The 14549-nt window shown below is 34.2% G+C and overlaps 2 protein-coding genes across 2 annotated transcripts; one reads left to right on the top strand and one right to left on the bottom strand.

The window, feature by feature from the left end:
* The first annotated feature begins 422 nt into the window (after positions 1–422).
* LOC141672069 (GTP-binding protein YPTM2-like) lies at positions 423–3787 on the top strand. Its single transcript, XM_074478568.1, has 8 exons — positions 423–581; positions 1585–1657; positions 2110–2157; positions 2236–2283; positions 2912–2983; positions 3070–3225; positions 3337–3440; positions 3546–3787. The coding sequence occupies exons 1-8, from the start codon at positions 568–570 to the stop codon at positions 3640–3642; spliced, it is 612 nt and encodes a 203-aa protein (XP_074334669.1). The 5' UTR covers positions 423–567; the 3' UTR covers positions 3643–3787.
* Positions 3788–6712: 2925 nt separating this feature from the next.
* LOC141671380 (RGG repeats nuclear RNA binding protein A-like) lies at positions 6713–11528 on the bottom strand. The gene is made up of 7 exons (XM_074477608.1): positions 11202–11528; positions 8796–9111; positions 8574–8642; positions 8351–8477; positions 7379–7537; positions 7235–7291; positions 6713–7082 (listed from the first exon to the last, which is right to left on the bottom strand). Exons 1-7 carry the CDS (start codon positions 11362–11364, stop codon positions 6915–6917), a joined length of 1059 nt encoding a protein of 352 aa, XP_074333709.1. The 5' UTR covers positions 11365–11528; the 3' UTR covers positions 6713–6914.
* Between the last annotated feature and the right edge of the window lie 3021 nt (positions 11529–14549).

Here is a 14549-nt window from a genome sequence, read left to right as displayed (position 1 = left end):
TCCGCAATAACTTATCGACGAGTGTTTGTCGACCCAACTTATAAGTTAAATCTACAACTTATAAGCTGAGAAGTTGAATGTTAGTAGTGACGTACTTTTTTCCAACTTATTTGTATTTTTTTATTTTTTTTTAAAATTGTGAGTTTAAAATAAAATTTTAAAATAATTTTTAATTTAAAATTCATGAATTAAGATAATTGTATTTAATAATTATTTATTTTAATCCATTTAAGTAAAAAATATATGACTTATAAATAAATTTATCCAAACACTTATAGAACTTATAAATATTTATCAACTTATCACTTATTTAATACTTATTCATTTTAAATCATAAGTTACTTATTTTAAGGTTTTCCTCGCGGTCACAGTAATAGAGTTATTGAAGTAGCCTGCAACACGAATTTAACACGGACAAGTTGAAAGCTCTTTATATACAACCACTTCAAAAATAAACATATACGTATAAATTTCTGTATCTATCTCCTCCACGTTGATCTTCAACCTCGAAATTCCCGATTGATCTTCATCGGGACTCGCGCCTTTCAATCGATCTCCACTTCCGCCATGAATCAAGAATAGTAAGTTTCTCTCTCTCGCTCTCTCTCTCTCTCCCTCCCTCTCTCTCTCTCTCTCCCTCTCTCTCTCTCGCTCTCCCTCCCTCTCTCTCTCTCTCTATCTCTCCCCCTCCCCCTCTCTCTCCCTCTCTCTCTCTCTCTCCCTCTCTCCGATTCAACAAATCTCTCTCCCCCTCCCTCCCTCCCTCTCTCCCTCTCTCTCTCTCTCTCTCCTCCCTCTCTCTCTGTTTATAATATGAGGGTGCTACACATGTTTTTGATTATTAATTGCTGTTTGTTAATTTAATTGGAATTGTTTATGAAAATTATTTGATTAAGCTTGCTGATTGATAATGATTTAGGTAATTGATGATTTAAATTAACGGTATTGCGTTGTTAAATAACTGTTTGTTAGTTCAGATCTCTTACTAAGATGCAGTTATATAGTGAATTTGTGTTGTAGTTGATTTTGAACGTTTCTTTTTAAATTGCTCGAAAGTTGATGTTTTTTAGCTTTGTTTCGATTCCGGTATTTTGTTGATATAGCTGAGAAGATGCTGATTTAGCTGGGGCGAGAGGGAGATGAATATGTTTGTGACTAAGTCATTAGACATGAATGACTAGAAAGTAGTTACTAAGTTTTTTAAAAAAATAAATGAGCTAAACAATAACTTATTCAATATAAAATATTAACGACTGAAAAGTAGTTATGGTTCCTTTTCGGCGTCCGGCCTCTATTTATACAAAAAAAGAATTGTGGGTCTAAACTCTAAGTGTAATTGATAATTTACTATTTGGTTGGTTTCGCCAATTAGAGCAAATATTCTTTGTTGCCGTTAAGTTGTTGAATATTTCTAATTAGCGTCTTAGATCATGTAAAAAAAGTGAGTGTTATGAACAAGTACATCCTGTTTAATTAAGCCAAAGTGAAAGAATATGTGATTAAATTACGTTATTTTACTAAAGTTATATAGGTTATTTTTCTGTGTTTGATAGAAAAGTTATTCTCTTGTGTGTTGCTTTGTAGTGACTACTTGTTCAAGCTTTTGCTTATCGGAGATTCTGGCGTTGGAAAGTCATGTCTCCTTTTGAGGTTTGCTGTAAGTGCAGTGTGCTTTATACATCCTTAACTGATGTTTATTATTGCACTTTACATGTACATGTGTAGCATGAACAGTTTTGGATCATGGACAATTAGACTTTTGATTGGTATATAATATATTGTTATGTAGTAATAATGGTCTCACTTGACGAGTTCGCATTTTCACTTACCGATTCAACTATAGGTTGTTTAAGAAACATAAAACCCAATCCATCTACCCGCTTATTAGATAACAATCTTCAGCTGACCTCATAATCTCTTGCCAATAATGAAGGGGACTGTTGAAAACCCTTGCAGAGGCAGTAAATACAGCTTTCAATATAATGGGTTCTGTTTTAATTTGTATTTTATGGATCAAGTTTTTCTTCCCACCACATGCAAGTCAGTTACATATTTTATTCATGAAAGAAATTCCTTCCTTCAACCATTTTCTTTGTTATTGCATTTCAGGATGATTCGTATTTGGAAAGTTATATAAGCACTATCGGCGTTGACTTCGTAAGCAGCCGCCATTTTTAGGAATAATTTCAGTCATGACAAATCTTATTGCTAATTATCTTGTGTCATCTTATGTAGAAAATCCGCACAGTGGAGCAAGATGGCAAAACTATTAAACTCCAAATCGTAAGTTTTTTGGTGGACTGTTTATATCTGGTGATCAATAATTCTGTTATCTTTGATTAAGAGGGTCTCCATATCGGCATAACCTTGCTTCTTATTAAAAATTTAATTGATTAAACCACAATAAATTTGAAGTTTGCTAATGCCAAACTAAATTGTCATATCTTACAATGTGGACAGTGATAAAAGTTTACCTTACGAAATTTCACTTGTGAACTTGAGCAGCATAATCTCACACATCTTTTAGCCCTTTTTTTAGTTATAATCCTAAAGTAGAATAGTTTACTTGACAAATATTAATGATAAAAATTGCAACACTTCATATAACATAGTCAAAGACAGTTTTCCTGACACATCTCACACATTCAATTGTGCAGAATTAGTACTGGCTCTGTTTGATGTGGCAGGAAGATTAAAATAAAAACAAATAATGGATCTGTTTTCAATGACATAATTAGATTGTATTAAAAAAGAATGCACTTCTTTCCTGTCTCCATGCTTGACATGTTCTATAATGTAGCATGCAATTACTTATGCTTTGTGGATGTAACTACTAATGCTTTGTGGATGTTGACTGCTCATCCTCATTATATATGTGTGTGCTGAATAATTGTTTGCCGTGCACAAACAGTGGGATACTGCTGGCCAAGAACGGTTTAGGACAATTACTAGCAGCTACTATCGTGGAGCGCATGGCATCATTGTAAGTAATCTATTACTGCTTTTCCATGCAGCATTTTACATGAAAGAGTACAAGGAATCATCTAGTCTTGTTCGCTTTTGTGGCAGGTTGTGTATGATGTGACAGATCAAGAAAGCTTTAACAACGTCAAGCAGTGGTTGAGTGAAATCGACCGTTATGCAAGTGAGAATGTAAACAAGCTTTTAGTTGGAAACAAGTGTGATCTTACATCACAGAAGGTTGTGTCATACGAAACAGCGAAGGTAGTTGGTGCTAATATATCTTATATAATCTAGCTGACTTGTGTACTCTGTTGACATGTATAAGTATTTTAGTAAATGAAATTGAATTGGTGACATCTTTTGTACTTGCAGGCATTTGCAGATGAAATCGGGATCCCTTTCTTGGAAACGAGTGCTAAAAGTGCAACCAATGTTGAACAGGCTTTCATGGCCATGACTGCTGACATTAAGAATAGGTAAGAAACATGTGTTTTGCGAATTTTGTTGCCAACTCCTATAGAGTGAGACTTTACTTTTGGGGGATTGTCTCCCTTATATATTGGCTTTTTACATTGTTGCAGGATGGCAAGCCAACCAGCCACGAACAATGCTAGGCCTTCAACCGTTCAGATCCGAGGACAACCTGTCAACCAAAATGCTGGTTGCTGTTCATCTTAAGAAACGGGGGTATAATGTTGGTGGTATAATTTCTCAAGCTTTATGTTGCTTACCAATTGTGGATGTAATATCTCTTCTTGATGATGTTCTCTTACAAAGAAAACAGTTAACATAATTTCCATATAGTCATATATCATTTCTTCAATTTTATAGGACATCAATTCTGTCGATGTATCTAAATTTTTAAAAAGTTCGTAAGTAGAAAATTGGTGATTGGTAGCCTATATTTCCTGTTCCCGTAATATTGATTTCCTTTCTGACTTTGGAAAGAATGATATAAATGGTCACCTCCAACTTTGCTATCTGGATACATGGTATATTGAGTATATCCATCACTTGAGATGGGTTAAAATAATGCTTTCATACCAGCAGTGATATTATTCCCTAATCTCTTTAGTAATAAATTGTATGATAGTATTACCTGTTTAGCAAATATTTTTAAAATTAACCATAGTCCGAATTTTTTATATAACATGGTTTGCCAGAATAGCAGCACATTATTGCATTTCAGGCTCTCAGCCTATATGAATTCAGCTACAATGGTTGCATCTTGTTATCGTGTTTGTAGTTTAATATTTAGGTGCTATCCAGGTGAAAGTTCCCCACTCCTCCAATCTCAAAAGTATCTAACTATGTGAGCCATTCTCGAGAATATAGTTATCCTTCAAAAAGATGAAACTATCTTTTGTATCTCTCACTATGATTTCTCTTTATATTCTTGCCACAAATTTAGCACCCTAGTCATCAAACTCCAAGACTCCAAGTTCTTGAACAATCGGATTTTAAAAATTTGCTTATGTGCTTCTCATTCACATTGTGCAGCGCGAATTCGTAACTTGACCCTTGCCTTGCTAGCTTCACTTGCACTTTAAACTTGTTCAGATGCTAGCACTTTAAACTTGTTCAGATTTTCGTGTATATGTGTATATGTTAAAGGTGAAGCATGCCTGCCTCCAGATCTAAACTCTGGAAAACCATCTATTTCAGACCGGTCATCCAGTTTGGCAAATCTTTCAAGTGAGCTTACTGACTTATAAGCCCGCAACAGCTTATTGACGAGTGTTTGTCGACCCAACTTATAAAGTGTTTGTCGACCCAACTTATAAGTTGAATTTACAACGTATAAGCTGATAAGTTGAATGTTATTAACGACATACTTTTTCTCAACTTATTTTAATTTTTCGTTTTTTTATCAATTTTACTTTTTAAAATATATTTTTTTTAATGTTAATCTAACTTAAAATATAATAATTAAGATAATTATATTTAAAAATTATTTATTTTAGTTTATATAAATAAAAAAAAATTCTGACTTATAAGTTAAATTAGCCAAACACTTATATAACTTATAAGCATTTATCAACTTATCACTTATTAGTCACTTATTCGATTTAAGTGATAAATTACTTATTTTAAAAATTTTCAAACGGACACCAAGTATATCCAACTCGGAAGTAGGGTGGGGAGGCTGACATGCATGCAAAATTCACGCAGACCTTCTACTCCTAATCTTAAGAGTAGAAGTCGGGTAGAGATGTTTCTGTGTAGACTCCTGGCTATATCCTGGTACTTATGTAAAGCATAATTATTAGCTAGCTTGCGTGAACCACTTAATCTGGTTGGATTAAAACTAAGCAGGTTCTTCGCAGCAAGGAGCTAATCAAATGAGCCAAGTTTGAGTCAAGCTCAAACACTCTTATCGAGCCCAAATGCTTGATCGAGGTCGAATAGAACCCATTTTGTCAAGTCCACTGTCGAGTTCGAGCTTGCCATCAAGTTCAAATGTGGAACCTTCTTTATCAAGTCCAGTTTGAGCTGGTGTTAAAATTATAAACATAGATTCAAGAGACATGACCATGACCAAGATGGTAAACTACACATTTATGTTACCAAAAAATAAAGGTAGTTGATATGTGCACATCCTTTATTGTGATTAAGATCAAATATTCTCATGTGTAAATTCAAATTCAAATTATTCTTATGTACGATAAGGGATATTTGGTCTCGATTTCAATAAAGGATGTGTACGTATTAATTGAGAGTGTGCACATAAGGTTCCAAAATAAAATTAAATACTAAACCCGAATATCAGTCCGTCATGTATGGTTGCAGGCTGAAAAATTATAACAAAGCAGCAACAAATGTCCTTCTCCCATGTTTTCCTAATCTTATTTGTAGCCGAGCAAAATTAAACCGAAACCGAAAAACTAAACCAAACCGTGTTAATTCGGTTCGGTCTTAATTTTTTCAGAAATTCGATCTACTCGGTCCGGACCAAATAGACCGAAATAAAATTCGATTCGGTTCGGTTTGGTTCTTTTAAAATATATTTCGGTATGGGCCGAATAGACCAAATAATAATTTCATATTATACACATTTTACATATTTCTTAAAAATTATAATCATAATTTTTAATTTTTAATTGTATTTATACACTATTAAAACTCTACATATCACATTATTTTAATTATATTTTAGATTTTATAATTTTTAATACAATTTTCTATTTCGATCAATTAGGTCTAAAACCAAACCAAATCGAATTTTTTCGATTCGATTCGGTTCAATCCGGTCCATAATATAACTTCGATCTGATTCGGTCCAAGAGAAAATGATTATTCGTCGATTCGGTCGAAAAGGTTCGGTCCGGTTTTGGACCAACCGACCAAATGCTCAGCCCTCTTATCAAAGCAAGCGAGAGCCTTTGAACCTGCTCCAGGCTGAGCACATCCTGAAACCGCCCACATTTGTCACAAACTCACAACCCCCACAAAATACCAAGTTTTCAGATCAATTGATCATTCAACACTGACAAATCCTAAACCTTTCCTAATTCAGACACAATTTATTAGGATTTACAATAATGGGTGCCAAGTCTTACTGATGTGTAAATCACTTTCTTCTATCATCTACCAGCTGCATTTTTTCCCAATTTCAACATTTGAAGGGAACTATGTGGGAAAATTAAAAAGTGATCATCAGAATACATATCCATATTTTAAAATGAGAATCTAAACTGTTCTTGAGAATTCCAAATAAAAATTAGTGCCATCATTAATGATCCAAAGATAAAATTAAAATCTAATCTCCTAGATATGAAAGTGTATCATGACAAGTTCAAAAAACAAGGGTATAAAACCCAGCAAGACATCTAAATTTACACTCAAAAGACCAATAAAGTTTTAGATCATTTTAGAACATTCCTGCTGATATATCACCACTAAGAACCACCAAGACAACATACATCTGTGGCAGGAAGGAAACCTCTCCATCACTTTGCCCCCAGGGTAGGGAATTGACCTTGATCTTCAATTGCTGGTGCACGAACACTGTTTCCACTGAAACCTCCTCTTGGACCTCGGCCACGTCCACGACCACGACCAGGGCCATAGTATTTTTCTCCTTCCGCAGGCTTTAGAAACTCATTTATGCTGAGGGCCTGTACAAGAATAAATATGAACAATCAGATGGTAAACTGGTAATCGTAAATGAGTTACTTCCGTGGTACAAAACATGGTATAAGGATTTTCCACAACAATCAATTCTAGTACTGCATTTCTCCTTGCTAACACAAAAGCTAAGTGAATTTACCTTCTTGGCTTTTTCCTCCTTCTCAGCCGCCTCTTTGCGTTTCTCCTTGTCAGACCCCTATACAACATGTCATATAAGCTTGACAGAAAAATAAAATAGAAAGAGTTAGTTGGGTGAAACACACTACAAGGCCAAATGACTCACCAACTTGACAAATATCTCTTCTTCGTTTTTCTTGCTTGAAAGAAGCTGCATTGATTCAAAATCTTTATCGAAGTCAACCTTTCTCTCTTCAGATTTAAGTGCCAGCAATGCTTTCCTCTTCTCCTCGCGTACTTTCTCGTACTCCTCCAGAGTCATTTCCTGTATATTAAGATTTATATTTCAGTCTTTCAGCAATTGGAAACATTATTAGAATTTTAATGATGCAAAAGAAGTTATATAACTAACCTATTAGAATTTTAATGATGCAAAAGAAGTTATATAACTAACCACTGTATAAAATTGAGGCTATAAGTTAGCAATATTGTTCAAAGTAATAAGATGGCCAGAAAGCACCTTAAAAACAAATATTTTTTTCTGTATGGTAAACGATAATGGTGTTTGTTCAGCAAACCAGATGCATTATTCCATAACTGTTCCTACTCCTAGTGTCCAATGCTCTTGACTAGAGAAATATTGTCATCTCAGTAAAAATTTGGTACCTAAATAAGACTAGATTAAACTAATACATACAGCAGTAACATACCAAGAATATAACATATGTGACGTGAGAAACCAATATCCCAGACTCGGTAACAGTGGGAATAGTTGACACCAGACAAGGTCAGATATTATCTGTCATGCATTCTTTAAACATATTTTCAAGTTACACGAGTCCACATTAAATTTGAAATTTAAAAAAAAAATTGTGCTCCAGAGTAAACAAGAATATATTTCACAATATGCTATAACCTTGTTACTAGCCAAGGCACAATCAAAAGCAATCTCCATGTTCATATATGTCGTGTATCTTTTTGCATCATCCTCCTAAATACTATCCATTTAGAACAAGAAGGAGAGCATGACATATTATTCAGCCTTATTTAAGAATTCTTTATAAAGAAATGATAGTTGGTGCTGAAATTTTCTGTATACCATACTAATAAACATATACCAACAGGAGAAAACAATCACCTCGGGCTCCTTCTCTTCTGGCTCAGTCACAGGATTCTCCTTGCTCGCATCACCAGCATCTTCATGTTCTGGTTCTTTTTCAGCATCGACATTCTTTTCACCACCATATGCAGGATCTTCATTTACTCTATATATGAAAATGGGTTCAGATATTTACTTTAGAACATATTTAGCAATATAAAGGTCTTAATTCAAACTTGGAAGTTTAAATTAAAATCCTTACGGTGCAATGTCATCAGTGGGAGTTCCCCAGTTCCCCCTGCCAGCACCATCACGCTTACTGAACTCATTTCTGCAAAAAGCATCATATAAGATGGAAGCAAATACATAATAAGTAAAAATCAAAAGCGAATCAGGTACAAAAGGACAAATAAAGTAAATATCAAAAGTGAATCAGGTACAAAAAGAAAATTAAATTTATATCTAGAAATAACCAAAGACTAACCCACGGCCAGTCCCGCTATGCCGTTCATATACCCTTCGAGGGCGTTCACCTTCTGCAACTTCCCCGTTGTTATAACCACCGCGGCGACCCCCACGAGGAGCTCCTCCACCCCCACGAGGACCACCATATGCTCGTCTTTCAGAAGACTTTTCTAAATCACCTAGTTCAGGTTGTCTGTACCCCTCAGAAAACCCACTGTTGTACGAGTTTCCATTATCTGCAGAATCTCGACCAAACCTTCCACCACGACCACGTCCAGCCCCACGGCCACCAGTTCGTCCTCCACCTCGCTGACCGTCACTCCTTGACTCCCTCACTTTTCAAATATGAAGAACATGTTTATATTAAAACATATATTATGCTACTATTAAATGCATACAGTTATAAACACGTAATATTAGCTTGACCTTGACACCAGAAAAAAAAACGAAGATTTTACACTTTAGTGAGCTGGAATGTTAAATGACCTCATTTACACGTGACATACTACATAAAACATAACATCTACTAATTAGGCACAAAAAATAAAAGGAATGCGTTTATTGAATCAGTAAACCCAGGGACACTAGGCAAGTATTCACAATCTACAGGAATCACATAGTGCTACTATAGTCGTAGAGAACAGCTCAGAACAAAATAAGAACCACGTCACCTTATTCTTGTATTCATAAGTGAGTTATGATGTCAGGAATATATGCAGATGAGAGCAGCAGTAAGCGGCCTTAGTATGATGACATTACAACAGATATCCACATTAAAGCTGCTCACATATAACGTGTCGGTAAAGAACCTTAAACACAATTTCATCTGCTTGTGGAAACACAAACAGACATTTAGTCTTTTCAAATTTCTTAGTGGCTCCAATTCTAATACACCTTCAAGGCTAGTACTTCCCATACAATCATACATGTTAGTTATCCATTTATCAACTAAGTATCAACTAGAAAACATCAAATGCTAATTAAAGTTATATAAAACAACTAGCAAATAATACTTTCGCAAATCAGAAAACATTATCGATCTATTACCTATTAAAAATACACACATACACACGCAATTTTTGGTACGGGGTGTAAATCAAATTCCAAAGGAATTCGCTACAATCATCATAATTCCTACCACTCTTACAGTATTAAACAATTAATCAACATTTCATATAAAGGTTCAATTGCATATCAACCAACTTATTTGCAGATAGACATGTACTCTCTCTCTCTCCTCAAAATCATCAAATCTCTTTCTCTCTCAACAAGCCTGTATTAATTTCGATATTTGACGTAAGTACAAACTTCAATTCAACATCAAAACAACATAACGGCACATTAAACACACACATCAAGATTACATTTTTGCAATAAAGCTTAGATTTTTACCGGCCTGGGCAGGAGGCAGAGGCTTCACCGGAAGCTTGTGCAAATTCTATCCCCCTCCCTCCCTCACACACACATGACAAGCTTGTAAAAGTTCTCTCTCTCTCTATATATATATATATACTCAGAATATACAATAATCTCTCTCTTTCTCTTTTCTCTTTTATTTACTCAAAATAATCAACAACCACTCCATGTCTCTCTCTCACACACACACACATTACAAGCTTGTATTAATTCAACATTTCAAATAAAACAAACTTCAATTCAAAATCAAGTAATCAACACAACACAACATGGAACACACACAATTACACACAAAGATCACATTTTTACTGTAAAGCTTAGATTTTTACCAGCCTGGGCAGGAGGAAGAGGCTTAAAATATTCAATATTCTCTCTCTCTCTCTCCTCAGATTATTCGATAATCTCTCTCTTTCTCTTCTCTCTACTCAAAATAATCAATAATCTCTCTCTGTCTCTCTGTCTCTCACACACACAACAAGCTTGTATTAATTCAACATTTCAAATGAAACAAACTTCAATTCAAAAGCAACACAACACAACAAATAGAACACACACACACACAATTACACACAAAGATTACATTTTTACAGTAAAGCTTAGATTTTTACCAACCTGAGCAGGAGACAGAGGCTTAGGATATTCCTTAATCTCTCTCTCTCTCTCTACTCAGATTATTCGATAATCTCTCTCTTTCTCTTCTCTCTACTCAAAATAATCAATAATCTCTTCCTCTCTCTACTCAGATTATTTGATAATCTCTCTCTTTCTCTTCTCTCTACTCAAAATAATCAATATTCTCTCTCTCTCTTTCTCTCTTTCTCTACTCTCTCTTCCTCTTCTCTCTACTCAAAATAATCAATAATATCTCTCTCACACAACAAGTTGCATTAATTCAACATTTCACAAAAACACAAACTCCAATTCAACATCAACACAACACAACCACACGCACACACACACAATCACACACATAAAAATCACATTTTTACAGTAAAGCTGAGATTTTTACCAGCCTGAGCAGGAGGCAGAGGCTTAGACGGAAGCTTAGCAGCCTTAACCGTCTCAACTTTCTCCCTCACCAACGCTTTCTTCACCGGCAGCTTCTGAACAAGCTGCGAAACGTCGTCGTTGTCATCGTCAATTAGAAGATCAAAAGGATTAGCAGTCGTCATTTAAAACAACAATTAAAACAACAATTAACGACCTTTCAACAATTAATTCAAGTATTAAACCCTAATTTAACATTTTGATTAGTGTAATTGTGGATCTGTGTGTATTGTGTAAGTATAGGTTTGAGTAGTTGTTTAGAGTAGTACAGCGGCAGAGAGGTTTTGACAGGAACCTAATCTTCTTAAAAACCCTACTAGGTGGGTGGGGTTAGAGTGTGGGGAGGTGCATTGTATCTATTGTGTGTCTATGGTGGTAAAGTTTGTTTGGGCCAAAAATGTTATTTTGGGTTTGGGTTGGGTTTTTACTTGTTTCAACTTTTGAGGGCAAAACATATGAAGTGAAATAAGGGTGTCCATGGGTTTCAAAAACTCGTCTGATCCGACCTAATTGATTCGAACCGGTCCTAATTTAATTTGAAAAGATTTAAATTGGATTTTAATTAGATTAAAAATATTAAAACTGACTTAAATGGGTTGGGTTACGATTTAATTGGAGAATTTATGATTATGCCTCGTAAGCCAGGGTATGTCGCTTAAATGCGGTTTACCTTGGTTCACCTGATTTGCGGACTATTTCGTGAGTCCGTGGGGTTTACTCACGCACTCGAATGGTAGCGGTTGCGGGTGCCCTACGATAATAATAATAATAATAATAAAATAACATCGCTACATTACCATTTATTTCGTGTTCTTGAAAAAATTATATTTTCTGATATTCCACCTCTATTCACACATGTTATCTTGATTTTCTAACCGTAAATTTCATAGACGACGAATAAATTATATAGTGGCTTATTCTAACTGACTCAAATCGATCTAAATTTAAACTGACCCAGCCTGAAATTTTTTAAACCGAACTTTAATTGGGTTAAAAATTTCCATAATTGAATAAAATGGGTTGGGTTAGGATTTTGTATTTAACCAGCCCAACCTGATTCGCGGGGCACCCCAAAAGTGAAGGTTGAAACATGCCTAATTGCGATTTTGTAGCATGTTACATGCCTAGTTTGTTTACAATTGTGCACATCTTAGTAGTAGAGGAGTAAGAGTGAAAATTGATTTTGGATTTTGGGATGACATATAAGTTGGATGTTATTGAAACGATCGTGGTTGGTTTTGGATTTTAGAGGATCAGAGTTTAATATTATTGGATTGGTCATTTATGATTTCTAATATTTTAAGGTTTTAGACACCGGTTTAAGATGTCCAAGGACCCCTTCTTTGTCAGATAAGGACTCAAAAATCTTACTTAGATTAAATAGTTACTTAACAATTGGTTCAAGCATGAGTATAGTGTTGTTTGGTAAGATTTTGTGTTATGTATGAAGTGTAACAAATAGAGGGGGGTAATTGTGTCTTCTTATTTCCTTGATTTAATTGTGAGTATTTGTGTCTTGTGGAACTAAACATCTAGAAGAATTTGTAGTGATAAAATATTAAATGTAAACGTACAAGCAATTTATCAAAAACTCACTTGATTTGTATTAAATCAAATTTGTCTTACTACAAATCTGTGTTCTTGAAAATAAGAACCCATCTACTTCTCTTTAGAGAATTACAAGATTTCCTAGATCTGTTTGTTACTGCTAAACAAGGGACCCGTGACATGTTTTATAGATCAACATGCACAGTTTACAGAACTTGCACTAAAATAGACTAACACATTTTCTAAACCTCCTTTGTCCATTTCTATTTCTGGTGCATCATATCTATGCATAATTTACTAGGTATGTGACCCTCCTTTGTCCAGACCATTGATCTTGTATTCTTCAAGCTGCATTTGTAGGCTTCCAATTCAGTGATATAATTAATTTTTGATTGATAATCATAGATCTTCAAGTTGTTTGTATTCTGAATTATGAGGTTGTTTGTCGAGATCTCTTTTGGTGTGTAGAGATGTCACCTATCGAAAAGTAAAATAACTTATCGATATATCAAGTTCCCTGCATAAATTTTTGACTTGTCGAGGTTTCCAGTTCTCTATAAGCTTTTTGACTTGTCGATATCTCTAGTTCTCTACAAAAACTCTTGACTTGTCGATATCTCCAGTTCTCCACATAAACTTTTGACTTATCAATATCTCCAGTTTTCAACATAGACTTTTGACTTGTCGATATCTCCATTTCTCTACATAGACTTTTGACTTGTCGATATCTCTTGGGACTTCTCTACAAGCCAATTTAGACTTCTCGACATACTTATTTATATTCCTTGATTTGTGACTTGTCGAGATCTGACTTATAACATTTTTGCTAGAACAACGTATTCAACTCCAAACTTCTACACTTTTTTCGGAGGTATGATCAAGATTGATCTTCTTCCAAAGTTTATTCCTTATCTTGATGGTTGTTCATAGAATAATTTTTCAGTCTAATCTACTTGGCATTTTTACAGACTTAAGAAATATTATTACATAATACAACGAGATTAACATACAACTTATTATTAGGGTTGTCAAGGTAACTTAGTCTTGTTATGTACATGCATGTATTGCACAATATTTTCCACACAAATATTCAACTTTTATTCATAAAACAAAAATTGTAAAAATAAGTTACATAACTATACTTTTTATGCACCTTAAAATGCGTGTCAAATATTTTCTCAAAAATGTAAACAAGTGGAAGAGACTAAGAAAGTAATATATAGTTTTTCTTTAAAATTTAATACTCTCTCCGTCCCACTGGGATGTTTACGTTCACTATTTGCACGTATTTCGAGGCTTCTATAAAGTATAATTTCATAATTTTTTTTAATTTTTTATCCTTAATAAAACTTTTATTCAGAAAAAAAATAAAAAAAAATTATGGAATTATACTTTAAACGAGTATTGAAAAGCGTGCCGAAAATTAATGTAAACAATTCAGGGAGACTGAGGGAGTATTAATTTTTAATCTTAATTTAAATTAATATTTATTCATAGTATCAATAATAAACAAAAGTAATATTGCTATAATGAAATAATACCACGATAAGTAAACTTAAATCATTTAGGAGATATTAAATCGAGAATAATAATATATTGTATATATATTTTAATATTTATTTAAGATATTTATAAATATAATATTATTTTTATTTAAAATATGATTCGGGGTCGGGGATCGGGACGGGGAGACACTAATCCCCGACCCCACCCCGATCCTTGAATTTTTCACACATATTTTCCCGATCCATGCTTTGTATTC

The sequence above is a fragment of the Apium graveolens genome, chromosome 7 (genome assembly GCF_009905375.1).
Source record: "Apium graveolens cultivar Ventura chromosome 7, ASM990537v1, whole genome shotgun sequence".
Taxonomy (NCBI): domain Eukaryota; kingdom Viridiplantae; phylum Streptophyta; class Magnoliopsida; order Apiales; family Apiaceae; genus Apium; species Apium graveolens.
Note: the sequence above shows the minus strand (reverse complement) of the source record. Positions and strands in the feature narration are given on the sequence as shown.